The 16,490-nt window shown below is 44.4% G+C and overlaps 1 protein-coding gene and 2 pseudogenes across 1 annotated transcript in view; 2 read left to right on the plus strand and 1 right to left on the minus strand.

Moving 5' to 3' along the window:
- Window positions 1-16,490, plus strand: part of MASP2 (MBL associated serine protease 2) — a 900,889-nt gene that overhangs the window by 806,229 nt on the left and 78,170 nt on the right. Inside the window, exon 10 of the mRNA XM_063948680.1 lies at window positions 15,566-15,643. Coding sequence (XP_063804750.1) covers window positions 15,566-15,643 — 78 coding nt within the window. The remainder of the gene's footprint in view (window positions 1-15,565; window positions 15,644-16,490) is intronic.
- LOC134982038 (5S ribosomal RNA) lies at window positions 11,044-11,162 on the minus strand (annotated as a pseudogene).
- LOC134982040 (5S ribosomal RNA) lies at window positions 12,285-12,393 on the plus strand (annotated as a pseudogene).

The raw sequence follows: 16,490 nt of genomic DNA on the forward strand, positions 1-16,490 counted from the left end.
CGTTGCGACAAAAAAATAACGAGCGAACAACTCGGAATGACCCCCCTAGTACCTAATCTTTCTTTTAAGAGTGCCCAGTCTCCTGCGGAGCCCGTCTATACCCCATGGTCCTTACGGAGTACCCAGCATCCACTAGGATGTCAGAGAAATAGAATGTCCTGGAAAAAAAAATGTTTGTCATCGGGAAAAAAAAAAGATAGAACAAAACAAATCTTGCCCATAGCAAATCCATTACAATGACTGGTCTTTCTGCAATCCTTTAGTACGCTCAGGTAGTGTTCAACAGTGCCACCTCTCGGTCTTCACGGAACAGACTCTCTAGTGATACTTCTGCGATCTCACTCCCTTTACGAGTTCCTTCCGGACTACCGACTTTCCTGCGATGGGAATCGTGGACCCAAGTCTCTCTCTTGGCCACTTTCACTGGGATCGTGCTGTCAACAAAACTTGGTACGGTTCTTCCCACCTGTCTATTAGGCAACCTGAGCATAAGAACAATCACACAGTCTCTTGGTTCACAATCAAGACAGTTAGTAGTTGGCATATCAGGAATCAACAGTTTCAAGTTCTTTTGTCAAGTTCTCAAATGCTGGCTCATCTCGATAAGGCACTGTACTGTCACCTCATTGGTGTATTTCTGATCATGGTGCGGATCAATCATGACATGAGGTTGTTTTCCAAAAAAAAAATTTTTTTTAAAGAGGGTGATTCGTTAAGTGGGGATCTGGGAGTGGTTCCGATGCTACACAACACTAGTGGCAGTGTCTATGACCACAATAGTCCAGTTTCAAGCTATCACTTTGCTCCTACTCCTAAGGATACCATATCTACACACAAATTTCTGCACAATTTTCTTTGCTGTAAACACACCAGCATTCGTAGCGGCAGAAATGCCTCTACCCAGTTTGAGAAAACATCAGTGTACACCAATACATATTTCAAATTCCTACAGGGTGTTAACTGTTCGAAGTCGGTTTGTATTACCTGAAAAGGTCCGTCTGCAGGAGGGATATGGGATGGCTCTGTTTGATCTACCTTACCAAATGTTCTTCCTCATGCAAGTAAGACAGGTCATTGCTTTCCTGCTTGCCTGAGAAGAGAACTCTGGTGCATGCCAGTAAGCTCTTACAAATTTGCACATACCTTCCTTACCCTAGGTGAGTCAAACCATGTGCCGCCTCAGCTAGGCCTGGAAGGTACGTCCTGGGGGCCACTGGCTTACCTTGTCCATCTCTCCAGAGTTCTAAGGACTTCTGAGCATACCCCTTCGCCTTCCAGACCTCCTTTTCCTGTAGGGAACACAAATTTGCATCTCAATTTAATTGTTGTGTGTTTGCAATGTAGAGTACCATGAGCATCACTCAAAAAAAAAAAAAAAAAACATCTCTAGAGGGAAAAAGAAGAAGAAAATATCAGGTCTGCGTTCACTAACGGGCTGTCACTTATGTCTGGTCTTGAAGTAAAGGTCTAATTCAGATATTCCATACCATCATGCATATCAGTGTCTATACAAAATTTTCCTTCACCAGTATTCTCATCCTCCACCCTTTGTGCATGACAAGGCACACTGCAGTAATACTGGTGTTATCGTGCTGATGAGACATACCAGGTTTTGGCAGAACTTTGAAGGACCAATACGGCATGTGGTGTATGAATTGTCAAATCATCTACCAGTACTACATCCCAGGTATTTGACCCTTGTCCTACATAACTGTAGTTTATCCCTTGAGACCTGGTGTTCTGTTTAGAAGAGATGAAACAAAAACTGCTTCGTATCTGCCAGGGACGACTCAAATGAATCAGCGCACAACAAGTCATCAACATATTGTATCAGCACCGACCCATTCTCAGGCTGAAAGGACTATAAACAGTCATGTAGGGCTTGGGAGAAAATACTCAGGCTGTCACAGAAACCCTGGGAGAATCGGGTCCATGTATTGCACCACCTTTGTGAATGCAAAAGATGAAGAGGAAACTGTGAAGAAAAACAGAATAGAGGTTGGTGACAGATAAGTTTGTAGAGGTGGAGAGGATTTTATTAAAATGACAACTGGATTGGGCACTACGGGAATTGATTAACTACTTGGACTACCCCCTTAAAGCTTGTGCTTGCTGTGTAACTACTGGGACTACCTCAGCCATCAATCCAGTGTCCTGTCCATCCTAAGTTCATAGGGAACCCGGTATCTGTGAGATAATTTCCTCTACCTGTGATGGACATGAATCTAGAACAGTGGAATGTAACATTAGTCTTTGAGGAGTATCTAACATACTTTGTACTTCCTGAGCGGGAGTACAATATATGTATTTCACATTACAATTTACATAACAAAATCTCTGTTGATTAAGTTAGTCAGGGGCCACTGCTGCTAGGAAAAAAAGGAAAAGGGTTTAGCATCATAGAGGCCCAATCGTAACTTCAGCAGGTTTTGTCAAAGGGTAATGTTACACTTCTCTCGTTCCTCCCATTTGCCAAATTAGTGTTTATCAGTGATCTTGTCCTGATGGAGAATTTTCTAGTACTGCAAAAAAAAAACCAACAAGCTTCTAGGTGATGCAAAGTATTCATTCAATCCTTCTCATTCCATATTAAGGGTCTGTACGTGGTCCAACAAACATTTCCGAGCTTATCTAGACTAGGGCATTACTAGAAATGAATACTTCTTATGTGGTAATTAAAAAAAGAAATACTGCATCTCTGTCCGCTTTCCTACTGGGAAATACTAATGTGCGGACAGGATATTCTCCATTTATGACGTTACTTTCTTGATTTTTATTTTATTTTTTTGTTTTACTATATATGTACTTGAATGACTCCATACTTACCAGTTCCACTGGTCTCAGCCACTTCCCCTGCAGGCTACAGCTCCTCTTTTACCAATTGGATACTCCTCTGAGTGCAAGAGAAATGGCTAAAACCAGTCAGGTCACCTTCTCCCCCTAAATAAAACTTTGACATTAATTAGTACATATATAGGTTACATTCATATTTTTTATATTTTTATTATTTTCTATAGTTTGTATGCTGGCTGTAACTGCTTCCTCATCCACATAAGGCGGTGTACTTGCTTTCACTTTCTTTTTTCCTACTTATTTATTGTTGCTACAAGTTCAAACGGTTATTATGTTTTTATTCTTGTCTTATATGACTTTGGTTAAACATACTACCTACATTACCTCGGGATCAAAACCACCAATCACTAGGAAATGATGCCCTATCTTCCATGGTCATTCGTACCCATTCATCACAAAAAGCCTCACCGTGTGAATCCTACTGTACTTCCCACACGCTATAAACCAAGCGGGCCCTCTTGGCCTCCGCTCTCCAGCCTGAACCCTGGCTGCCGAACGTTTCTCACTTGTGCATTTTGGCTCCTATTGCAGACTTTTTTAACACAATCACCAAATGGACAAAGTAAGCAAACGGTGAACGTCCTCCAAGTTCTCTCACCAGGGGCGGGATGTACTAAATCAAAAATGTGGTAAAACCCCCGAAAACAGGGGTTTTACTGTATTTTCATATTTACTAACACCCTACTGCTGCGTTTTCAGCGTCCAGGGTATCACTATCTCTGGATGGCGATACCCTATAGAAGCCTATGGGCTTCTTTTCTCCGACCGCCGAACCCTGCCCACACCGCCGACACCGCCGCAGATGCCGACCCCCTCCCCCCGGTTTACCTTCCTCCAGGCTGCCCTGGACCCAGAAGGTAGTCTCCTCCTACCCAAAGCAACGTCTTTCCGGCTGCAGGGGGGAGGAGGCGCCGGGGGCAGCCTGCTGCTGCTTCCCAGCGTCTAGCCAGCGTGGGGACCCCTGGGAGGTGACCGGGCCCCCCCCGCAGACCACCTATCAGGTATCGCTGGGGGCCTCCGTCACCGCATCGCGATGTTGATTGCATATGTTAGTACATATGCGATCAACATCGCTGTGGTAACCGGCAAGGGGCGGCGATGTATGTTAATACATCCCGCCCCAACTCCTTCTCCGTTATAAGTGCCATAGTCCACTTCTGTAGTGACTGCTGCATACCCAGTGAGGCACCTATCAGACCCCTCAGCACTCACTGTAAGTATTGACGCATTAACAGCAATAAATCAATACGCCACCTTTTCAGTGGAGGTTAACCAGCCTGATCTTTTTGGTATCTATCCACTGGAATTTTTCTTGGGTAAGAAACAACTTATCGATCACCCTATCCAGTGAATGTCCACCAGGAAGAATTTCTGAGAGAGTGTCAGCGAAAAATTCCTTCTACTTTACACAAATCACGTCTCTACACAGCGCGTCTGATGATGCAGTTGCGAACAACGAAAGCAAATGGTATCACGTTGCGCCACGTATCACACACACAGACATGCTGTCCAATCACACAGCTTATAGATACTTGTTATCTATACGCCCTACGATCACAGGAGTCGAATTCACAAGGGGCGCTCTACAGCCGGAGCGTAACACTAAAACCTTAAGTCAATCTATAATCTATCACGCTCCTCCGCATGTTTTAAAACACACACACTACGTGCCTAAATACTATAATGTATGTGATATATCAGAGAATGTTAAAACATAACTTTTATTAGTAATAATATAAGCACATTTTACCCATCTAAACGATCCATGAAAAAATAAAGAATTGGGAATTTTATTTTAAATGTTCTGGTCTCTTCATTTAAAGAGTGATTGGAAAGGTTTGTAGACAAAGAATTGTCATACCACCTATTCCCCTGACCAGTACAGATAACTGTATTGATAGGACCGAGGAGTGGTCAAAGCATTAATATATAAACCTCCAACTATAATCACTTAAATTAAGTGGATATATAGCTGTTTGGAGGTCACCAGACTCTAGCACCTGAATCATTCGACAAATACCATAATTGTAGATGGAAAGAACATTGATCTGCACTGAACATTCTGTTAGGGTCTCCTGCCCTGTGCTGCCACGTCGTCATGGCAACCGGGAGACAAGTGCTAGCGGAGTAACCTGAGCGCAGCTGATACTCCGGTTCGGGTCTTTTGCTATGCAGTGGTTACAGGCAAGGGATCCGGTGCTGGTTTTTGTGCTCACAGTCTGTGAGGTCTGAGGGGGGCGTGGACAGCACCTGCTTTATAAGGCCTCTTCTCAGGTTAAGCAGATGCTGCTGAATCTTTGTTGGTTAGTCAGTTCCTGAAAGTTAGCCAGTACTGTGTAGCTTTGTATTTTGTTGTTGCTTACTGCAAATAGGCCTGGGCATTTGGTACTACACTCTGCCAATCCAGACCTAGCAGTAAGACTGGAGTCAGTCGTTTAGCCTGCTGAGGTTCTTTTGCTATCCTGTGAACCCAGCAGGTTTGTGGCTGTACTTTCAGACCTGCCTGCATAATCCTCTCTCACTGTGCAGGGCGTCCATGTGTCAGTTTAGTGGCAGTAAGCTGAACCTGGGCCCTGCAAGTGAGAATTAGGATTGTGGAGACTCTCCTTGTGTCTATTATTCCATCTCTGACCAAGGAGTTTACTGCCACACCCGTTGGTAACCCTTTAGGGTTTTGCTGTTGCCCTTAGCAACAGCATTTCGGGTTCTCTACGTATTAAAACACAACATCTTGCTTTTTCCATCTGAGCATTTATAATACTAGGGAGACACCCAGTTTCTTAGCCTCTGGGCTTCTCTGTTCACTCTGTGTTGGTTTTGTTACCCTATCACCTTCTGTGTACGTTATGTCATATTTCCCAGTCTGTCTGTGAGTTCATTTGTTTTGCATCCCTCTCTGTTCAGACACCAGTACATTCCTGCAGGCACTGGTGTGTATAACAGTTCAAACACCAGTACATTCCTGCAGGCACTGGTGTGCATAACATATTCAGCAGCCCAATACTCCTGTTGAAATTTTGTGGCAATATGGAGCATACCCCTCAAAATACGTTGCAACAGGTGGTCGATCAGGTGCAGGTCCTGACTCGTCAATTTAATGATTTGTCCATTAAAATGCACACCTCCCAGGCCGCTGGCGGAGCTCCCGCAGCAGCAGCACCTTCAGGGGTTAAGGAGCTGAAAGTAAATCTTCCGGATCGTTTTTCTGGAGATCGCTCGCAGTTCTTTTGTTTCAAGGAGAGCTGCAAGTTATATTTCCAGCTTAGGCCTCAGTCTTCTGGGTCAGAGATTCAGCGGGTGGGCATAGTGATTTCCTTGCTACAAGGAGACCCACAGGTCTGGGCATATGGGTTGCAGCCTGACTGTCCGTCGCTTAAAAGTGTTGATGCTTTTTTTACGGCACTGGGCATGTTGTATGATGACCCTGACAAGACGGCCTCAGCCGAGGCTCAGATTTCGATCCTTAAGCAAGGGCGAAGGCCAGTTGAGGTTTACTGTACGGAGTTTCGGAGGTTGGCCCATGATACCCAGTGGAATGACCCAGCCCTGAGACACCAGTACCGAAGAGGTCTTTCTAACCAGATAAAAGACCAACTGGTACAATATCCCTTGCCTGATAGCTTGGATCAGCTCATGCAGTTATCCATCCGGGTGGATAGACGGCTGAGAGAGCGTAGGCTTGAAAGGGAGACCGAGGTTTCCTTCTTTCCCAAGGGAACCTCAGACTCTGAGGAATTTTCCGAGGAGCCTATGCAGATTGGGGCTACCCGCCTCTCCTCGCGTGAGAAGACGCGGAGGAGACAGCAGGGGTTGTGTTTGTACTGTGGGAATAAGGGTCATGTGGTAGTATCATGCCCAGAAAAGCCGGAAAACTTCAGGGCCTGAGGGTGATGGGAAATATCCTGTCAGGCCAGAAGTCAGAATTTCCCAAGAAGACTTTTATCATTCCGGTGACCTTGAAGATCCTCGGTCAAACTGTCAAGACTGAGGCCTTTGTGGACAGTGGGGCCGACGGGGTTTTTATGGACCGCCAATTCGCCCTGAAACACTCTGTTTCCTTAGTACCCTTGGCGTCGGAAATTGAGATTTGTGGGTTAAACGGGGAACCATTATCCCAGGGTAAAATTACCTCTTGCACTAGCCAGATTTCTTTGTTTATTGGAGCCACACACTCTGAAAAATTGTCCCTTTATGTGACTGTCTGTACTTTTGCCCCATTGGTGTTGGGGTTACCCTGGTTAAGGGCCCACAATCCTCAATTTGACTGGGTCTCTGGGGAGATTCTTAGTTGGGGTACTGATTGTTTCAGGAGTTGCTTGAGCCTTCCAGTCAGGCTCTCGCAGCTAAGTTTGCCAGGATTGCCAGGGTGTTATGCAGATTTTGCGGACGTGTTCTCCAAAAAAAGTTGCAGAGGTACTACCTCCCCATCGCCCCTATGACTGTGCCATTGATTTGTTGCCGAATGCTAAGCTTCCCAAGAGCAGGTTGTACTCCCTGTCACGTCCTGAGACTCAGGCTATGGCAGAGTACATTCAGGAGAACTTGGCTAAAGGATTTATCAGACCTTCACAGTCTCCAGTTGGGTCGAGGTTCTTCTTCGTGGGTAAAAAGGACGGTTCATTGCGACCCTGCATCGACTTCAGGGAATTGAACCGTATCACGATTAAAAACTCATACCCACTGCCTCTCATTTCGGTCTTGTTTGACCAGCTTCGTACTGCCACCATTTTTTCTAAGATTGACCTACGCGGTGCGTACAATCTAATCCGAATAAGAGAGGGGGATGAATGGAAGACTGCCTTTAATACCCACTCAGGGCATTATGAATATTTGGTGATGCCTTTTGGGCTCTGTAATGCCCCGGCAGTCTTCCAGGATTTCATGAACGATGTGCTCAGGGAATATTTGGATAGATTCTTAGTTGTATACTTAGATGACATCCTAATCTTCTCCCATTCCCTGGAGGAACATCGGAAGCATGTACGCTTAGTCCTCCAAAAACTCAGAGACCACCGGCTTGGGGCGAAGCTGGAGAAGTGCGAATTTGAAGTTCAGCAAATCGCATTTCTAGGATATATTATCTCCCCAGAAGGTTTCCAAATGGAGGGTTCCAAGGTACAGGCAGTCCTGGATTGGGTGCAGCCCACTAGTTTGAAGGCGCTTCAGCGTTTCCTGGGCTTTGCAAATTTTTATAGACGATTTATCGCTGGATTTTCGTCTATAGTGGCGCCCTTGGTGGCACTCACTAAGAAAGGGGCGGATGTTGCTCACTGGTCTCGTGAGGCCAAAGCGGCTTTTGCCCGTCTCAAAAGGGCATTTGTCTCGGCCAAGGTGCTGCGACACCCAGATCCAGAGCGTCCTTTTGTGGTGGAGGTGGATGCCTCTGAGATGGGTATTGGGGCAGTGCTCTCTCAGATGGGAGTGTCTGATAATCGCCTTCATCCCTGTGCTTACTTTTCCCGTAAATTTTCGCCTGCCGAGATGAATTATGACGTGGGTAACCGGGAATTGTTGGCTATTAAGGATGCACTCGAGGAGTGGAGACACTGGCTTGAGGGGGCTAAGTTTGTGGTCTCAATTCTCACCGACCATAAGAATTTGGCATATTTAGAGTCAGCGAAGCGTCTCAATGCCAGGCAGGCACGATGGGCTTTGTTTTTTGCTCGCTTTAATTTTTTGATAACATATCGCCCTGGGTCAAAAAACATCAAGGCTGATGCGCTCTCGCGGAGTTTTGCTCCAATCCAGGAGACCACCGAGGAGCCGTTGCCCATTGTGTCCCCATCATGTATTAAAGTGGGCATTACCCAGGACCTCTTGTCATTAGTCCTTAGAGCACAGGAGCAGGCTCCTCCAGACCTTCCGGTAGGTCTTTTGTTTGTGCCTCCTAGGTTAAGACAGCGAGTGTTCCTGGAATTCCATGCCAAGAAGTCGGCAGGTCACCCGGGTATTGCCAGAACTCGGGAGTTGCTATCTAGGGCGGTGTGGTGGCCCTCGGTGGCTAAGGATGTGGATCAGTGGGTTCGGGCATGTGACATCTGTGCCCGAAATAAGACTCCTAGAGGGGTTCCTGTTGGCCCATTACATCCACTCTCTATTCCATCTAAGCCATGGACCCACATTTCAATGGATTTTGTTGTGGACTTGCCCAAATCCTCTGGGATGACAGCCATCTGGGTTGTCGTTGACAGGTTTTCGAAGATGGCGCACTTCGTTCCACTGGTTGGGCTGCCATCTGCCAGACGCCTGTCTGAATTATTTATGCTGCATGTTGTGCGCCTCCACGGGTTGCCACTTGATGTGGTCTCTGACCGCGGATCCCAGTTTGTGGCCAAATTCTGGAGGGCATTTTGTTCCGATCTCCAGATTTCTGTCAGCTTGTCGTCAGGCTACCATCCGCAGTCTAATGGGCAGACTGAAAGGGTGAACCAGACCTTGGAGCAGTTCCTCAGGTGTTATGTCTCCAAGTGTCAGACTGACTGGGTTGCTCATCTGTCAATGGCGGAGTTTGCCAATAACAACGCGGCTCACTCTGCTACAGGGATCTCTCCCTTCCTTTGTGTGTATGGGCATCATCCTAAGGCCAATTCTTTTGACCCCCTGGACTCCACGCCTGGTGGTTCCTCTGTCGTTTCGGTCCTTAGAGGTATTTGGAGGAAAGTGAAGAAAGCCCTTGTGTCTGTGTCATTAGTGACCAAAAGGGTTTTTGATAAGCGGAAAAGACCCTGCAGCTTCAAATTAGGAGACTTCGTCTGGTTGTCTACCAAGAATTTGAAGTTGAAACAGCCATCTCATAAGTTAGGCCCTTATAAGATCACCAGGGTTATCAATCCGGTGGCATTTCAGTTAGATCTGCCCCGTTCTTTGGGTATCAATAAAACATTTCATTGTTCCCTTTTAAAACGGGCGATTAGTAATCCTTCTTCCAGAGGAAGACCTTCCCCTCTTCTGATACGTGGCCAGAGGGAGTTTGTTGTTGAAAGGATTCTTGACTCCAAGATGGTTCGGGGTCGGCTGTCATTTTTGGTGCACTGGAAGGGGTATGGCCCGGAGGAGCGGTCGTGGGTGCGCAGTTGTGATCTTCATGCCCCCAGACTGATACGCTCTTTCTTCTCGCAGTTCCCCGATAAACCCGGTGGTAGGGGTTCTTTGACCCCTCGTCAGAGGGGGGGGTACTGTTATGGTCTCCTGCCCTGTGCTGCCACGTCGTCATGGCAACCGGGAGACAAGTGCTAGCGGAGTAACCTGAGCGCAGCTGATACTCCGGTTTGGGTCTTTTGCTGTGCAGTGGTTACAGGCATGGGATCCGGTGCTGGTTTTTGTGCTCACAGTCTGTGAGGTCTGAGGGGGGCGTGGACAGCACCTGCTTTATAAGGCCTCTTCTCAGGTTAAGCAGATGCTGCTGAATCTTTGTTGGTTAGTCAGTTCCTGAAAGTTAGCCAGTACTGTGTAGCTTTGTATTTTGTTGTTGCTTACTGCAAATAGGCCTGGGCATTTGGTACTACACTCTGCCAATCCAGACCTAGCAGTAAGACTGGAGTCAGTCGTTTAGCCTGCTGAGGTTCTTTTGCTATTCTGTGAACCCAGCAGGTTTGTGGCTGTACTTTCAGACCTGCCTGCATAATCCTCTCTCACTGTGCAGGGCGTCCATGTGTCAGTTTAGTGGCAGTAAGCTGAACCTGGGCCCTGCAAGTGAGAATTAGGATTGTGGAGACTCTCCTTGTGTCTATTATTCCATCTCTGACCAAGGAGTTTACTGCCACACCCGTTGGTAACCCTTTAGGGTTTTGCTGTTGCCCTTAGCAACAGCATTTCGGGTTCTCTACAGATTAAAACACAACATCTTGCTTTTTCCATCTGAGCATTTCTAATACTAGGGAGACACCCAGTTTCTAAGCCTCTGGGCTTCTCTGTTCACTCTGTGTTGGTTTTGTTACCCTATCACCTTCTGTGTACGTTATGTCAGATTTCCCAGTCTGTCTGTGAGTTCATTTGTTTTGCATCCCTCTCTGTTCAGACACCAGTACATTCCTGCAGGCACTGGTGTGTATAACAGTTCAAACACCAGTACATTCCTGCAGGCACTGGTGTGCATAACACATTCACTGACTAGATGAGAAGATGTAGGAATGGGATAGTGGTGATACTGCTGTTGGCGTGTTCTTCTCACACAGAGAGGAAACAGTTCCTACTCTACAACACCAGGTATTCACAGGTAGTCTCCTTTCCTGGTACTAACCCGGCCCAACGCTGTTTAGCTTCCAAGATCGGACGAGATCGGGCGATAGCAGCGTGGTATGATAGTAGAGGATAGTATGATCAGCACGCCAATGAGAGTGCACCTATATAAGAAGTAATTCAGTAGGAAATGATAGAAATAAGCTAGAAAGAAGAGAGGAAATGAGAAGATAAGTAAGAGTAGGTGGATCTGCTTTCCACGTTAGGCACGGTTCAACAGCACCCACTTTCGTGGTTCTGTGCTCCGTGAATCGAGGATGAGAGTCCACGAGACAGATGAAGAAATGGAATTGATTCTAAATAATTGGAGTGGAAATACAAAGAAATATTGCAAAAGAATGCATAATGTGGGTAAAGTTAGTCTCAGAAATGATCACCACAGTAAACACGTACGATGGGCAATCAGGCTGTAATACAGTTATTTGAGATCCCCTTAGGAAATATAGGTTGTCACAGAGTACAATATTATCGTGGGGAAAGTTAAAGATAATAAATGAAAATAGGCATGTATATTATATACACAAAACGATACTCCAATCAGTGGGCAGAGGAATGAATCAGTGCATGAACAGGTGCAAGGAGCTGGAGTACATGGAGTGACTGCACGGCGCCAGCTTCTTGCACCTGTTCATGCACTGATTATTATTTGATTTTTATGTAATTTCTGCTCCTTGATACGGGCTATCATCAGTGGCCAGCACATTTCTATTTACACTGTCTTAGCACTGTTAAGAAGTTCTTTTGTGTATATAATATACATGCCTATTTTCATTTATTATCTTTAACTTTCCCCACGATAATATTGTACTCTGTGACAACCTATACTTCCTAAGGGGATCTCAAATAACTGTATTACAGCCTGATTGCCCATCGTACGTGTTTACTGTGGTGATCATTTCTGAGACTAACTTTACCCACATTATGCATTCTTTTGCAATATTTCTTTGTATTTCCACTCCAATTATTTAGAATCAATTCCATTACTTCATCTGTCTTGTGGACTCTCATCCTTGATTCACGGAGCACAGAACCACGAAAGTGGGTGCTGTTGAACCGTGCCTAACGTGGAAAGCAGATCCACCTACTCTTACTTATCTTCTCATTTTCTCTCTTCTTTCTAGTTCTTTCTATAATTTCCTACTGAATTATTTCTTATAAAGGTGCACTCTCATTGGCGTGCTGATCATACTATCCTCTACTATCATACCACGCTGCTATCGTCCGATCTTGGAAGCTAAACAGCGTTGGGCCGGGTTAGTACCAGGAAAGGAGACTACCTGTGAATACCTGGTGTTGTAGAGTAGGAACTGTTTCCTCTCTGTGTGAGAAGAACACGCCAACAGCAGTATCACCACTATCCCATTCCTACATCTTCTCATCTAGTCAGTGAATGTTCAGTGCAGATCAATGTTCTTTCCATCTACAATTATGGTATTTGTCGAATGATTCAGGTGCTAGAGTCTGGTGACCTCCAAACAGCTATATATCCACTTAATTTAAGTGATTATAGTTGGAGGTTTATATATTAATGCTTTGACCACTCCTCGGTCCTATCAATACAGTTATCTGTACTGGTCAGGGGAATAGGTGGTATGACAATTCTGTGTCTACAAACCTTTCCAATCATTCTTTAAATGAAGAGACCAGAACATTTTAACATTTTTTCCCAATTCTTTATTTTTTCATGGATCGTTTAGATGGGTAAAATGTGCTTATATTATTACTAATAAAAGTTATGTTTTAACATTCTCTGATATATCACATACATTATAGGAACTTCTTCCTGTATAGAGTGCGCCCACACAAGAGCCTTCTTTTTCTCCCTTGTTAGTCCATGTACTTTCTGGCTCTGGGCGCACCACAAATGAGGACAGCATATAGGAGAAAATCATAGATATTTTCCCATACCCATTACAAGGGTGATTAATTGTCCGATTTTGGTTTTCTTCAATTTTTTTCAAGTTATTACATTTTTGTGACCTGTGCCCAATCGCCCTATGCCCTTGTCATGCCTAAATACTAGTCAATACGCAAGGTTGCGAGCCTTCACGCCGCCAAGCCTCTGCTAACTCAGCGTCTGCCACGGGATCCCAGTTTCCGGGGTTTAATACATCCACACCTACTTTCAACTCACACTAATACACAATGTTTTCTGTACAAAAAAATATCACTCCCTTTGATTGGTAGCTTGTCCCAGAGGTAGTACAATTTAACAAAAATTATAGTAATCTGCCGTTAAAATCGGATAGTTACTCGTTAATGTACAACTATAAATCTTTTATCCCACCCTTTAAATTTATTTCTATTTTGTGGTAAAACTTGTTCTCGCTACTTTACGCAACCTTGCATAAGCACGCAACTGTGCGCGTAATCATGCACATGTGCACGTTCCCATACGCTTACCTCATTTACTTTTCCTACCATACCACGTGTACACCATGCGTTCGCAACTGAATATTCCACACTTATCTCGATCAATGCAGCAAATTTGTATTTCTATTGCTTTTTCTTAATAAACGATACACCTTTGTTCCCTCACACACGCTGGAGGTCACCCACAAGGATAACTTCCGTTGTGTGCTTGCCCAAACTTTTAGGCCGGAACAGAGTCCTGTATGTGTTTTACAATTTACCCACTTAAACAAATACACAAAATGTATAACAAATAAAAGTATCCAATTCTATGCAGATCTATAATGACTATTGACTATAATTTAAATGCTATGATTCAGATTGGATAGCTATCTTGCAGAACACACATTGATATAAATATACACATTTTATATAATATATATATATATACACACACCACTTGACTGTCATAGAACCCCCACACAGTACACACATACGGAATGAGATGCAGTTCCTTCAGAGCCTCAAAAATTTGCATTTCAAATGATGTTCACCTGCTTGTACCAGTGGCTCCTCCCCCTTATACACAAGTCATGTGCTTGGGCAAAATGGTGGACAGACCATGCAGCTAGAAATACAAACACTAGCTCCTTTGTCACAAATAAATCACAAGTTATACAAGCACTGGAAGTTTGTTAATTTAGGCCTGTGTTAGAAGTATGCGAATTGGACACAGAATGCTAACACAGTTATATCATACCTATGCATCAACTTTTAAATGCTCTTTAAATTTACTTAACAGATAAACAATCCAATCTGAATCAAATACAATATGACTTTTTTGAACTTTGTTTTGCAACAATAAAAATACGCTTTAGCATTTTAAATATTGTGCTTTTCTTGTCATACTCACGCAACACAGAAATATATTGTCCCTTGTATTTCATATCAGCGCTTTACTGACAACACAAAAAAACACACAGCAAGTGGTTCAGCAGCATCAAGATGCGTCCATCATTCGCTGACAGACCACAGCAGCGTCTGAACAGCGCATCATTAAGTATGCGATATTCCGTCTGTGAGCCCCCAACTGAGAAGTTCAGATTATTTCTAATAAATATTTAAAATGCCAGAGTTAATATATGTTGCGGACGCAAGGCGTATCTGATTACCATATATGATAAAAGTGCGCTGTATATCGCAAACACTACATCCCTTAAGAGAAAACAAGTACTCGCACACAGTGGCTGAGGTCCAACGCTCAGTGATGTATATATTTGATATTAAAAGGGTATGCATACAATATAACACATGTACAGTATATAAATAGTTACATGGAAACAATTATACAAGAAGCAGATAGTTACAAAATAATCCATTACAGCCAGCATACGTTACCCTGTTCCTCAATGCACACTCGGTTCCATAATAGCATACAACAGCAACTAACACAGCAACCGAAAAACAGCAAACAGAGCTTCTTGGGTGAGTGGAAATGCCTATATCCTGTGTATTTTGGGGGAGTACATGTCTGGGACTGAGTCTTCTGTTATTGGTCCAGAGTAGGGAACTTTCTCATTCATGATGTGTTATTGGTCAGTTCATATGCAAGCAACGTCCAGCCTTGAAGATGACATCATAGGGGTTGGCCACTGGTTTCTGCCCACACATGCTGTCTTTGTTCTCATTTGAATTGTGGCTTCATATTCATACATTCAATCATAACTACTCAATGCAATGTGCTACAATCTAACCACAGGTATCAAATTAACACACTTATTCCCCTGATCATTTTGACACCAAGAATGACATGTTTATCTTGTTCCGTTCCAATATTACATGTACATGATGTTATAACTATTTATATAATTTAATACATTATAATGTCTGGTGCTTGACATGTTTAATTTATGTGCTGTATGATATATGTGTCAAATATATCTTTTTGGCTTGTCTGTGTGAGTGTATGCTACCATATATCGCTGTGCTCGCTGTGTGTATTCGCACGCACAGCGACTCATCTGTTTGGAGTTTGTATGTTTTCTGTATCTAATATTTTTGACTTTGACAGTATTTACGTGCGGTGATTAGTAATATTATCTGTTTTCCTGTTACTTTATAGGAAAATACCAGTGTGGAGAAGAAGGATACTGGGAAGACATCAACACCAAAAGCAAAACACTTCCAGCTTGTGTACCTGGTATGTGAAGCATAGACGCCAACTCTATCAGTAACCTCCCTCACTTCTGTACACACTCCTCACGTGCTATCAGTAACCTCACTCTCTCCTGTACACACTCCTCACGTGCTATCAGTAACCTCACTCTCTCCTGTACACACTCCTCACGTGCTATCAGTAACCTCCCTCTCTCCTGTACACACTCCTCACGTGTTATCAGTAACCTCCCTCTCTCCTGTACACACTCCTCACGTGTTATCAGTAACCTCACTCTCTCCTGTACACACTCCTCACGTGCTATCAGTAACCTCACTCTCTCCTGTACACACTCCTCACGTGCTATCAGTAACCTCACTCTCTCCTGTACATACTCCTCACGTGCTATCAGTAACCTCACTCTCTCCTGTACACACTCCTCACGTGCTATCAGTAACCTCACTCTCTCATGTACACACTCCTCACGTGTTATCAGTAACCTCACTCTCTCCTGTACACTCTCCTCACGTGTTATCAGTAACCTCCCTCTCTCCTGTACACACTCCTCACGTGCTATCAGTAACCTCACTCTCTCATGTACACACTCCTCACGTGTTATCAGTAACCTCACTCTCTCCTGTACACTCTCCTCACGTGTTATCAGTAACCTCCCTCTCTCCTGTACACACTCCTCACGTGCTATCAGTAACCTCACTCTCTCCTGTACACTCTCCTCACGTGTTATCAGTAACCTCACTCTCTCCTGTACACACTCCTCACGTGCTATCAGTAACCTCACTCTCTCCTGTACACACTCCTCACGTGTTATCAGTAACCTCCCTCTCTCCTGTACACACTCCTCACGTGCTATCAGTAACCTCACTCTCTCCTG

The sequence above is a fragment of the Pseudophryne corroboree genome (genome assembly GCF_028390025.1).
Source record: "Pseudophryne corroboree isolate aPseCor3 chromosome 10 unlocalized genomic scaffold, aPseCor3.hap2 SUPER_10_unloc_1, whole genome shotgun sequence".
Lineage (NCBI taxonomy): Eukaryota > Metazoa > Chordata > Amphibia > Anura > Myobatrachidae > Pseudophryne > Pseudophryne corroboree.